Source organism: Globicephala melas, chromosome 10, assembly GCF_963455315.2.
Source record: "Globicephala melas chromosome 10, mGloMel1.2, whole genome shotgun sequence".
Lineage (NCBI taxonomy): Eukaryota > Metazoa > Chordata > Mammalia > Artiodactyla > Delphinidae > Globicephala > Globicephala melas.
The window spans coordinates 15,018,581-15,031,020 of record NC_083323.1 but is presented as its reverse complement, the minus strand read 5'-3'; the positions used below and the strand labels follow the sequence as shown (position 1 = coordinate 15,031,020).

The 12,440-nt window shown below is 48.6% G+C and overlaps 1 protein-coding gene across 3 annotated transcripts in view; it reads left to right on the top strand.

The window, feature by feature from the left end:
* Positions 1-12,440, top strand: part of ABTB3 (ankyrin repeat and BTB domain containing 3) — a 480,788-nt gene that overhangs the window by 165,791 nt on the left and 302,557 nt on the right. For 2 of the 3 annotated variants that reach the window (XM_030856158.2, XM_030856157.2), the window contains exon 1: positions 7,282-8,985. The exons of the other annotated variant lie outside the window; for it this stretch is intronic. In XM_030856158.2, the coding sequence (XP_030712018.2) occupies positions 7,839-8,985 (1,147 nt within the window). In that variant the 5' untranslated portion in view covers positions 7,282-7,838. Of the gene's footprint in view, positions 1-7,281; positions 8,986-12,440 lie in introns of those variants that run through there. 3 annotated transcript variants of the gene reach the window in all.

The following is a 12,440-nucleotide window of genomic DNA, read 5'->3' as shown; positions in this document are numbered from 1 at the left end:
CACCCCTTTTCCTGCCTCATCAATTTTGGAAGCATGTGTTGAGATGGTGCTTCCAGCAGCCTGGGTCCCTAAGTGAACACTGTAAGTAGTGTAGCCAACCCTATCGACCCACATTGCACATTGGAGCCTGAGCAAGAAAGAAACATTTGCTCTTTTAGCCTGCTGAGATTTGGGGACTGTTTGTTACTGAAGCATAACCTAGTATATCCAGACTGATACAGGATTGTTTGTGTATTTTCTTTTCCTCTTCTCAGTGATGAGTGACCAGTTGCTCTCAAACAGACAAGCCAGGCATATTACGTACCTTATGTTAATGAACTCTCCTAACTCTAACAGTTTGAGGTAAGCATTATATTTCCCAGTTTTGCAGCTGGAAGTCAAGAGCCATCACAGATAGGGCTGCCACTGGGCTTTGCACACAGGACCCTACAGTATCACCTGGCTCCTGAGGAAGAAGGGCAAGGGGTTTATGGAGCTGAGAAAAGGGAAAACCTTTGGCTTGGGTAAGGCCATTTACAGCTTTACCTAAAATCTCTGGGCTCTTATGGGCGTAAGGCGAATTGGTTCTGAATGATTGTGGTCCTGCCTTCCTTCTCATAGTTAATCTTGTAGGTCTACTGATTTTTGGATTTCAGGGAGGCAGGGCATATTGGCCAACCGTGGTCTGAAATTGGTTCAGGATTAAGTCCAAACTCCGTAAAATACCTTCTGGGACTTTACGCTTGCCTGTGCCTTCCTTCTCCGTCTCATTTTACAAATCCCTTTTTCTGCCTCTGAGCTCAGCAACACTGACCTTCTGCCAGTTCCTCCAAACGACTGAGTTCTCTTTTGCCCTGGGACCCTTGTATGTGCCATTTCTGCTTTTCGGGAATATTTCCCATAGTGGGTAAGTTCCTACTCGTTCTTAAAGTCTGACCATCTGTGTCACTTCTTCCAGAAATCCATCTCTGACTCATCCACTGTGGGTTAGGATCCCCTCCTCAGAACTCCCTTGGCATACAAAATGTCCCCTATCACAGCCCCGTGGTACTGATTCAGGAAGTGGAATGGAGTTGGAATGTCTGGGTTAAAATTCTATGTCCACATTTCGTAGCTCTTTGACTTTGGGTAAGTTGCTCAGCTTCCTTGCACCTCAACTTTCTCATCTATAAAGTGGGGATTCTGTGGGGAAGGTACATGAACGGTGCATAGAACAGTTGTCTGGCACAAAGTACATTCTCAATAAGGGTTAGAGTTTATAATGATTATCATATTAATTGACAATTAGGACAATTACAGGTGTAATCTTGGGGGTCAGTGAACCCCAGATATTGTACACCAGTTGAATACGAATAATGTTTATGCACACGCATGCAGCTCTACCCGTTTATCAAAGGATGTATGACCCTAAGACATGAAGACTCACTGCCATGAGGGTCATGCTTGCACTGGGATCTGCTCTCAGAGCTGCCTTGTATTAAGAGGTGCAAGTCTACCCCTTGCTTAAAAGTTACCTCTTTATAGCTCCTTGAATTGTGTGACCTATCTGCTCTGCAAATGAGCAAGCCATTACGTTGACTCTGTAATTCTTTCTTTCAGGACAAAGTTCAGAAGAAGTAGGCACATACGTCCCTTTCTGATGTGGAGCAGATTGAAATTGGGTTGGACTCATCAGTAGTCTTCTACCCAGTGATAGAGTCTTCCACTCACAAAGACACTCACATGGCAAAGGGCTCATTGCAGAGCTTTATACACACTGACTGTGCATCCAGGAAACAGCTGGTATTTGCCAGGGGCTTGCTCAGAAATGGTGCAGTGAAACATACACAATCTGTTTAATTTGTGTGTGTAATTCTTGAACTTCCTCTTTCCTGAAACTCATTGCACTTGCAGCTTTTATTAACATCTGTCTTTCAACTAAAAGCTCAACAAGGGCAGGACCCAGAAGGAAAGCTGAGTCCCCATTGCCCCCAACAACCAGCACTGTGCCTGACCCATAATAGAAGTAACCAACCCTAGTTGAGCATTTACAGTGCTGGCCAGACACTGTTCTAATGATCTCATTTAGTCCTCACAGCCAACCGGTCAAGGTATTGTTATTATCCCCAATTAAAGATGAAGAACGGAGGCATGGAGAGGCACAGAGAGGCTAAGAAACTTGCTCAGGATTACATAGCTAGAAAGTAGTGAAGCCAGGCTTCAAACCCAAGCGGCCCTGTTTGCTCCTGCACAGTAGACGCATAGCAAGCACGTGACGAAGCTCTCAACGCGTGTGACCCTAGCTAAATGAGGCCGGCTCACATTATGGTTGTCGGGTTGGTTGCTATGCTTGCTGCTTGGTTTCTAGAATGCTGAAGGACGAAAGATTATATTAATACTTTGATTGACAGGTAGGCTTCAGAATAATGGGCAGAAAATTATATAATTTTCTTCGGAAAATAGCTTTCCGGCTCTGGTAAAAATGATCCCTATTGTAAAAAGTTCAGAAGTATGAAGAAGAAAGTTAAAAAAAGATCATAAGAAAACAAAAGAAAAAGAAAAAAACATCAGGGATAGAACTAGAATCAATAAAGCTCCTTTAAAAAAAAATCACCAGAAATCCAACAAACTAGTTATAGCTATTATTTCCACCCTTTGAGGCAAGTTTACATATTTATATACGTATTTAGCTCTACATAAAGTATTTTACATAAATGGGATCATATTATATGTGCAATTCCAAAACCTATTTTTAAAAACTTCTTCACTCGCCAATATGCTGTGGAAATAAAGATCACCATCATTATTCTTTGCAACTGCTAAATATTTCCTTGTATGAATTAATATAATTCATTTCATCAGGCCTTATTGAAAGACATTTAGGTTGTTTCCCAAAGTCCTGTGTTAAAGCAGCATTACAAAGAACATTGTGTATACTTTTGAAAAATTTACAAGGATCACCTTAGATAATATCAGAAGATATGGCTTCTGGGAAGTCCCAAGGAGTGCACACTGACATTTTGATACATATTGACAAACTGCCTTCCCAAAAGATTGCCCCAATTTATGTCCCATTGTGACACACATTCATCACGACTGACTTTATAAATCTTTGCTAATCTGATAGGCAAAATAACCCCAGTAATTTATTTCTGTTTTCAAAAAATCTTTAGTATATGTTTATTGTTGATCTGCATTTCTCCAAGGATAACATAGATAAAACTTCTAGTTTTGAAGAAGAGAGTTATTTATGTACAAAGAGGTTCATCTCAGCATTACTTACAGCAGTTAACAACCAAATAGGGAATCAACCCACCAGTTAAGGTATAAACATATGTTGGAATATTTCATAGTGACAAAAAAGAATGTTTTGGATGAATATTTACTAGCATGGGGAAATGATTATAGTATCAAGTTTGAGAAAACTTCTTAAGGAAAAAGTCGAAATGCAAAATGATTTACAGAATAATTCCAACTCTGTTAAAATATATATGTTAAAAGAAAAAGATGGGAAAAAATTAGACTTGAAGGAAACACAAATCATTAATGTTGATCTCTGTAAGATGGAATTTGGGATGATTTGAATTTTCTTCAGACTTTTTTGCAGATGCCAAATTTTCTCATAGTATGGGGCTAATGTTGAACACATGGTTGGTGTGTTTATTATTCCCAGTGCTTGGGCTCACTTGCCCTCAGTCACTTAGCATTATCATTAATGATCTATTTCAGTAAACTAAACAGACATATGCTTTGGTTTATCCATAAAACTAACTAAGGGACATGCTCATTAGTACTGGAACTGTGTTGGGGGCAAGGCCTGTCCTTCAAGGAGTGTGACTTCTGAAAGGGGAGAGGAGCCATCTGCACATCTGTAGCACAACAGGCAACAGCATGTCTACTAAGATATGGCAAAGCCTCCTAGACAAGGTGGCATTTCAGCCCAGCCCTGAAGGATCATTTGGATTTTATATGTAACATTTGTCATTTTTTTCTGACTCTATAAGAAATGTGTTTATTACAGAAAATAGGAAAATGTATAAGATAATAACAGACATGTATAGGGTTACTATCATGTGTGGAACACTGTGCTAAATCCTATATACAGAAAAATCTCATTTAACCCCCCAGCAACCCAAAAAGATGGGTGTGATTATTTGTGCATTTCAAAGGCAAAGGAAGAGACTATAAAAGCGATTGAATACACATGATTGGAAAACTGGCAGAGGCAGTAATGGAACCCAAGTTGACCTGGTGCCATCAAAAAAGTAAATCAATCAATGTTAAGCCCATTGCTTTCAGTCTCTTTTCTTCCCTGTGCATGAGCTTTTCTTGGGTTCTCTTGCTGCTTACACTCTGAGTGGTCATCACTCAAGCATCATCGGCACATAGGTGGGAACTGAAGGCATACAAGTGGACGAGATCACCAGGGAAACACACAGAGAAGAGAAAAGGCTCTGGGAACAAATCCCAAACAACACAGATGGAGACACCCTCCCAGGTCTGGGCTGGGTGGACAGGAAGCAACATCAGGGAAAACTTCACTGTGGTGGTAACCTTGGAGCTGAATCTTAGAGGATGAGGTTTGCCAGGTTCAGAAGAGGAAGACAAGGTCTTTGAGCAAAGTGAGCAAAGGAAAGAACATCTGCAAAGACTTATCAGATGCAAGGGACAACATGTTAACTTGGAAAACCAGCAAGTGATTTCAGTATGGCTAGAACATAAGCGTGTGTGTGTGTGTGTGTTTGTCTGTGTGTCTGTGTGTTCATGAGTGTGCAGGTATCTGTGTGGGTATGGGAGTGCATCTGTGTGTTTATGTGACTGTGAATATGTGTTCAGGAGGCTAGGGTGATGACGGAGAGCCTAGAGGGGGAAGCAGGGTTCAGATCATTAAAGACTGTGTATCCTTGTATTCGATGGTATATGAAAAATACATATAGAAAAAGACTTATTATGAGGAGTTGGTTCATATGATTATGGAGAATGAGAAGTCTCACGATCTGATGTCTGCAAGCTGGAGGCCCAGGAAAGCTGCTGGTATAATTCAGTCCAAGTCCAAAGACCTGAGAACCAGGGGAGCAGGTGATGTAAATTCCAGTCTGAGGGCTGGAGAAGATGAGATGTCCCAGTTCAGTCCGTGATGGGGGGTGGGGAGTGATGAATTCCTCCTGCCTCCACCTTTTGTTTTATTCAGTCCCTTGCAGATTGGATGATGCTCAACCACGTTTGGGAGGGCAATTTACTGAGTCCATTGATTCAAATCCTAATCCCACCTGGAGACACCCTCACAGACATACCCAGAAACTATGTTTAATCTGGGCACCTGTGGCCCATTCAAATTGACACAAAATTAACCATCACAGTCCCTTTTAAAAGGTTTGGAATGTTATGGAAAAAGTCTGGGAACAAAGGGTGGAGATCCTGAAGGCCACTAATCAGTATAAACTTTATTTATTTGGAAGGCAAACGAGAACCTTTGAATTTTTTTCAAGAGAGAAATGACAAGATGAGAATTGGGCTTTTGGAAGATTCTCGGGCTGGATGGTTTGGAGAAGGAAGAGGCAGGAGAGGAGACCAGTTGGTAGAATATTATAATAGTCAATAGAGAGAGGTGATGAGCATATGCATTAGGATGATAGCTACAGGGTGATGGTAGTATACTTGGGTGAAGGGATGGGTGATGGTGGATTTGGGCTGACAGAGATGAGAAACATCAGACAATCTCCTGGGTTATCTGGCAAAATCCACTGTTGAACATCAAACCAACAGTTCAAACTCATGTCCTTCTTTCCTTTCATGCATTTACGACAGATATTTACTGACTGACTACTCTGTGTCAGGCCTATGCATGGGGAACCCCTAGTTCAGTGTGGAATCTAACAAGTAAGCAGACTGTAGTAACCTAGTGTTACAAGGGGCCAGAAATCAACAGCCTCGGAAGTGGGGGAGGCAGCTGAAACACCCAGGACAGTACTGAGTGTTAACAAGATACCAGGCCCCAAATGGAGTCACTTATGCTAAGCTCCACTTCACCAAACTGAGACACTTAATTACAGTTTTGGCTCTCCCAGAAATGGAATCTTAAACTAGTCAATCAGGAATCACCTGATCAGCAGTAGTTAGGTAATCTGCCTTATAGACCCCTGCCATCTCCTAGAGGAAAGTAACCTTGCAATAAGCAGCCTGCTTTTTAACCTAGTATAAATTCCTTGTTCCTTCTCCATTGTGTCTATGAAAAGTCTTTCATTTTGTACAGCTCCTCCAAGCTCCCTTCTATCTGCTAGATTGGATACTGCCAGATTCGTGAATTGTTGAATAAAGCCAATAAAGAGCTTTAAAATTTACTCAGTTGAATTTTGTTTTTTAACATGAAGGATATGGGCTACCTTGTAGAATGGCACTTCTAAGCTGGAAACTCAGAGGAGAGTCCCCTACAGGCAGAGACAGTGGGAGCTGTTGATCCCCAGGTGAATAAGATATGGTTTCTGCCCTGGTGGATGGGGACAAATAAATAAGACAATGCCACTGGACATAAATGCAACTAAGTCATACATATATACCATTCTTTATTCAAAAAAGAAAACTCTCCTCTGTGCAAATTTATCCTTTTTAAAGCTGAGCTCTCTGGACCATTACCCACCAGAACGTCAAAGTGGGACATAAGCCTTCCCTCCAGTGTACCCCCAGGCATTTGAAGGATGGCCTCAGCGTCCTCCTTGCTACTGAAGGAACGTAGTTAATGAGTGCTGGTGGCAGACGGCTAACGTCCAGAGACTCAGACTTCCAGTGATGTCCACTTCCCTGATCCCTCTGCTTGCCTGGTTTCTTAGTTCCCTCCGCTCTGGGGCAAACTGGGGCTGAAAGAGGACCGTATTAATTGGTTTGGGGACCCGAAGGTGGGGGAGGCTGGAGAGGGAGAAAAAATATGCTTTGTGTACTAGAGAAAGAAAAAGGAAAGTGAAATCCGAAACGCAGGGGCAGAAAGCGACCCCAGGCAGACACTTTGTGAACCGCTGGGGGGAGCACAACTCGGTGGGTGGGTGGGTGGGTGGGTCACACGCCCAACCTACCATTCTCCTGTTCTCGTATCAAAGCCGAAGGCTCAAGGGCAGGGACAGCAGAGGAGGGGTGGGGTAGCATCTGCGTCTCTACGCTCCCACAGGTCCCCCAATTCTCAAGCCCTGGCTCCCCACTTCATGGAGCCTCGGTCACGGGCCGGGGGCATGTATGAGGGGCGGGGCTGCGTGGAGCTGAGGAATAAAAAAAAGGTAATTAGCATCCTCCAATCCCATTGGCTCTCCGCCGGCCCTGCTTTACATACGCCCGCCCCCTCGGGCTGCCCGGGGCTTGCGGGGTTTTGTAGGGTTTGCAGCTGTCGCGGTTGTTGCTGCGCTTCAGTGCCGGGCGGGCGAGCGCCGAGCGAACCCCGGGCCGGGAACCGGGAGCCGGGGAGCCGAGAGCCAGCTGCCGGCAGAGGTGCTGCCGCGGGCATCTGGGTCGATTTCCGTCCTACGAACACCGAGGCCGGCGCCCAGTGGTTTCTGCGCCCAGCCCGGCCCGGTGGGGAGCGGGTCAGACAGTTTTATTTTATTTTGGAAGAAAGGGACGAGTCCGGCGTGAGCTTCTTCCCCGGCCTGGCTCGCTCCTCAGCGTGTCCCAGCTCCGGCCCGGGCTCTGGAAGATGACTCTCTGCTCTGCCCTGCGTATTGCAGCGGCGACGGCTCGGGGAGGCATCCGAAAGTAGTAACAGTAGGTAGTAGCGTCTGGTGGAAAAGTGAGCCGAGGCGGCGCGGACTCGGTTCTTCCTGCGCCCCGGCGCCCGCTTTTCCTCGCTGCTGCTTCCCCTCGGCTCCCCGGCGGCCGCAGCATGAAGTGGCGCAGCGATGGCCAGGAGAGGTAAGAAACCCGTGGTTCGGACGCTGGAGGATCTGACGCTGGACTCGGGTTATGGTGGCGCGGCGGACTCGGTGCGCTCCTCCAACTTGTCCCTGTGCTGTTCCGACTCGCACCCGGCGTCCCCGTATGGCGGGAGCTGCTGGCCGCCTCTAGCTGACTCCATGCACAGCCGGCACAACAGCTTTGACACTGTCAACACTGCCCTGGTGGAAGACTCCGAGGGGCTGGACTGCGCCGGCCAGCATTGCTCGCGGCTGCTGCCGGACCTCGACGAGGTCCCCTGGACCCTCCAGGAGCTGGAGGCGCTGCTACTGCGCTCGCGGGATCCCCGGGCAGGCTCGGTGCCCCCCGGCGGCCTACCCAAAGACGCGCTGGCCAAGCTGTCGACGCTGGTGAGCCGGGCGCTGGTACGCATCGCCAAAGAGGCGCAGCGCCTGAGCCTGCGCTTCGCTAAGTGCACCAAGTACGAGATCCAGAGCGCCATGGAGATCGTGCTGTCCTGGGGCCTAGCGGCTCACTGCACGGCGGCCGCGCTGGCCGCGCTGTCCCTCTACAACATGAGCAGTGCCGGTGGCGACCGCCTGGGCCGCGGCAAATCGGCGCGCTGCGGCCTCACCTTCTCCGTGGGCCGCGTGTACCGCTGGATGGTGGACAGCCGCGTGGCGCTGCGCATCCACGAGCACGCAGCCATCTACCTGACGGCCTGCATGGAGAGCCTTTTCCGGGACATCTACGCGCGGGTCGTGGCCTCCGGGCTGCCCAGGAGCTGCAGCGGCCCGGGCCCGGGCTCCAGCTCCAGCTCCGGCCCGGGTCAGGGCTCGGGCCCCGGAGCAGCCCCCGTGGCGGATAAGGAGCGGGAGGCGCCGGGAGGGGGAGCGGCGAGCGGCGGCGCCTGCAGCGCAGCCAGCAGCGCCAGCGGGGGCAGCAGCTGTTGCGCCCCGCCGGCCGCCGCTGCCGCCGCCGCCGCAGCCCCACCGGCAGCCGCCGCCAACCACCACCATCACCACCACCACGCGCTCCACGAGGCGCCCAAGTTCACCGTGGAGACGCTGGAGCACACGGTCAACAACGACTCCGAGATCTGGGGGCTGCTGCAGCCCTACCAGCACCTCATCTGCGGGAAGAATGCCAGCGGTAAGTGGCTGCGCGGGTGCTGCCCCCTCCCACCCAACCGGGCCAACTCTCGTCGTAAGTTTGCCTCCCGGCCCCCTCCCGCGCCCTTCCGGCTGCTCGCTGCTGTCTTAAGCCTCCGAGGGAACCGCCGAGCTGGAGGCGGCTAGAAACATCCCTGGTCCCTCCTGCTTTCGGGATCCGCGTACTTTACGCCGATGGTAGGGTCCCAAGTCCGAGAGGGCGCGGTTCCGCCCCGGATTCGGGGCGGGACAGCGGCTGCCTCAGGCAGGCGGTGGGAAGAACCCAGCATCACTTTGGAGGCACAGGTGTGCGATCATTTGCGCCTAGTACATATTTCTGCCAGAGCCCTGTGTTTCGTTGTTGTTGTTTTTTTCATTTTAAACATTTTATTTATTTAAATTTATTTTTGACCTTGAAGATGCCACATACCCGGGCGCAGGAGTTTGGCTCCTTGGAACTCAGGAGGAGGCGCATTCCGCCCTCGCCGCCCAGTTAGCATACTTCCCCGAGCTCTCGGGGACACCGTCGGTGAGCGCAGGAAGGCAGGGCCCTGCGGCCGTAAAGGCAGAATGTTTGAGAGCTCGCTTGGCCTAGAAACAGTCAGGGAGAGGTGGGACCTATATGCAGGAAGGCTTATAGGTCCCGAGTTTTTTCCGGGGCAGTTTTTGAGGGCCAGAGCTCACAGCTGGTGGCTGCTGCGCAATAGGCAGACCCCCCAGATTCCGACCTCTTGCCTCTGTCGGTTGGCTAGGAGGTGCAGGCGTCACCACTTGGCTTAAGGAGCGCCACAAGGGACCCGGTCAGGATGGGAGTGGGGCGGGGCTCCGAAGGGACTGTCAGTTTAAGAGGTTGTTTCCAGCAGGTTCTGTCATTCCTTCCCGCACCCCTTGTTTTGAAGGCCGGAGCTGGGTGGGTTTGAACCTGCAGTTCTGGTGGCGGAGGGGTGGGGCCCGGGGCTCTTGTTTTGGAGAGCTCCAGCTGGCGGTCCTGCGTGTCTGCGAAAGCCGGAGCTAGACACTTCAAAGCTTCAGTTTTCCACAGGAAATGGTAGAAGCGTAACTGGAGACTCCAAAAGCGAAATAAAACTTTGTTGCATATTCGGCGGTTTGGCTGGAGGTTGCGTGGTTGGAGCTGAAATGCAGTCTTTCTGGGCAGATTTCATTCATGTTGCTGCCTGTCGTTTCCCCGGGGCTGCAGCAGAGATGCGGCGGGCGCGGCCCGGCCTCTTGTGGGTGCCAAGTGTGTGCATAGGAGTGTGTGCGTATTTGTGAGAGTCTGTGTGCGCGCGTCCGTGCGTGTGTATGTAAGTGTGCCTGTGAGTGTGCGCAGAAGCAAGCAGCTCCCGCAGAAGCCCTTCGGAAACAGAACCTCCAGTTGTCAATCCCCTCACCTGGCTTTGGTCATCGTTGGGGGAGGGGAAGGAAGAAGCAAAGCTTGTGTGTGTGCGCGCGCGCGCGCGTGCTCGTGTGGTGGGGGCAGGCTGGCGACTTCTGCGTTTGATCGCCAAGACTCCTCTGGCCTCCTTGGCAGAGCCCTTCCCCCTCTGCTGCCAGTAGAGGGCTAAACCTCTAAAGGGAGGGTGCCTGTAAGGCTCCCCGTGCCTGCCCACCTCCACCCGTGAACTCCTGATGAAATGGAAACACCTGGGAGAAGGCATTGGTCTTTGTGTGTGCTTCTTCCGGAGGAGGAGTCGGATTCACCTGCAAAACCCAGGAGCTTTGGACTGGACAGTTCTTTGTTTGAAGCCCTACCCCAATAAAAAGTGCAGAGAGGCGTAATTTTCTTCCCTCCGCATGCGCCCACCACCCCTGTTCTTACCTCCCCATTACAATCTACTGGCCCCCCAGACCCTTACCTGCTGGAATCTCCTCCCACTCCTGTGTGTCCTTTGGGAAGAAGGAGCATTCCCCTTTGGGCTCCAGTTTGGGATGCTGGGTGCCCTGGTCCAACTCTGCCTTGGCCGTTCTCTTGAAGTTATGACTGTGGGTCATAACTCACTTTCCTTCTCTGGGTCTCAGTCTCCTCATCTATAAAATAAGGGCCTAGATCTGTGATACACCCCCAGGTCCTCTTGTAGCTCTGTCTGTTTTTGTTAGTAGCCTCTGCATTTTTTCAAATTGGTTTTACTTTTATGATCTTTAACATCTTTTAAAGACAGATTTTGTGTTTATCCTTTTTGAAATAAGTATAATTTGAGGAAGGAGAAGACCGCAGAGCTGGTTTGGGGCAGGGTGAATGTGTGGTGGTTAGGGTTTGCTGCCATCACAGCATTTCCCACACCACAGAGCTTAACTCCTGGGTTTCAGGGCCCCTTCGCCATCTCTTGGTATGAGATATACTGTAATTTCATTGTGATCTCTTCATCTCTTTTCCTTGGGCTTGTTAAAAATGGCAGGAAGCAGTAAGAAATGAACAGTTAATTTCTTAGGTATCTGAAACATACATTAAACATCAAACCTATTTCTTCAACTACTTTGCATGACATTCTTTCTGATATGCAAGCTTTATTAAGGAGCCCATGCTTTACATAACCTTTTTCCCCCTTTAACTCAGTAGCCTCACTTATTCATTCGTGAATTCATTTGTTCATCAATATTTATTGAGCAGCTACTAAATCTAGGGGCTGCTCAAGTACTGACGTACAAGCTAATAACAGCTAACATGCATCCAACACTACTCTATATATTGACCCATTTACTCTTCAACATTCCCTTGAAAAAGTACTGCTATTATCCCCATGATACAGAGGAGGAAACTGAGGCACAGGCAACTTAACTGTTTTTCTCTTTAGTGACAGATGAGTTCCCTGCCTTCAGGCCATCCTCCCTGCCCTTCATTACCTACTCAGTTGACCAAGGCCCTTGATAGCCTGACAGTCCTTCTGTTCTAACACACCATATGTTCCTATTAAACTGAACTGGGCAGTACTGGATTTCACGTTTTTATATCCTCTGTCAAGTCTGAGAGGGCCTGGTACACAGTTGGAGCTTATTAGATGCCTGTTGAGTTGAGCAATCTATTGTGTAATATTGTGCAATGATATCCTGAAAGAAACTATTGAATTCTGAGTTCCTTGAATCATCTTTTCAAGTCTTTTTACCTTGGTTGCCCATTCTTACTGCCATCTCTGCACCTGTCCGCCTTTCTAATTTGCTGCTGCTATGGCTCGAGGAATCAGGAAACGGATCACATGGGACACATGGGGTGATAGCAATGTCTCTTCTATCTATAGGGGTGTGGGTTCAGGGGTACTTGCATTTGTCAAAATGCATTGCATTGTAACGTTAAGATATGTGTGTTTCGCTGTATTGCAAATTACACTTCAGTAAAAAAAGGAAACATAAAAAAGCCATAGGCATCCTTGGATGAAATTTTGTTTTAAATGCAGAAAGAATTTGAAGGGAAGACTGCAAGAGGCAGTGTGCTGTGATGAAAGGGAGAAGGGCTTTACACTT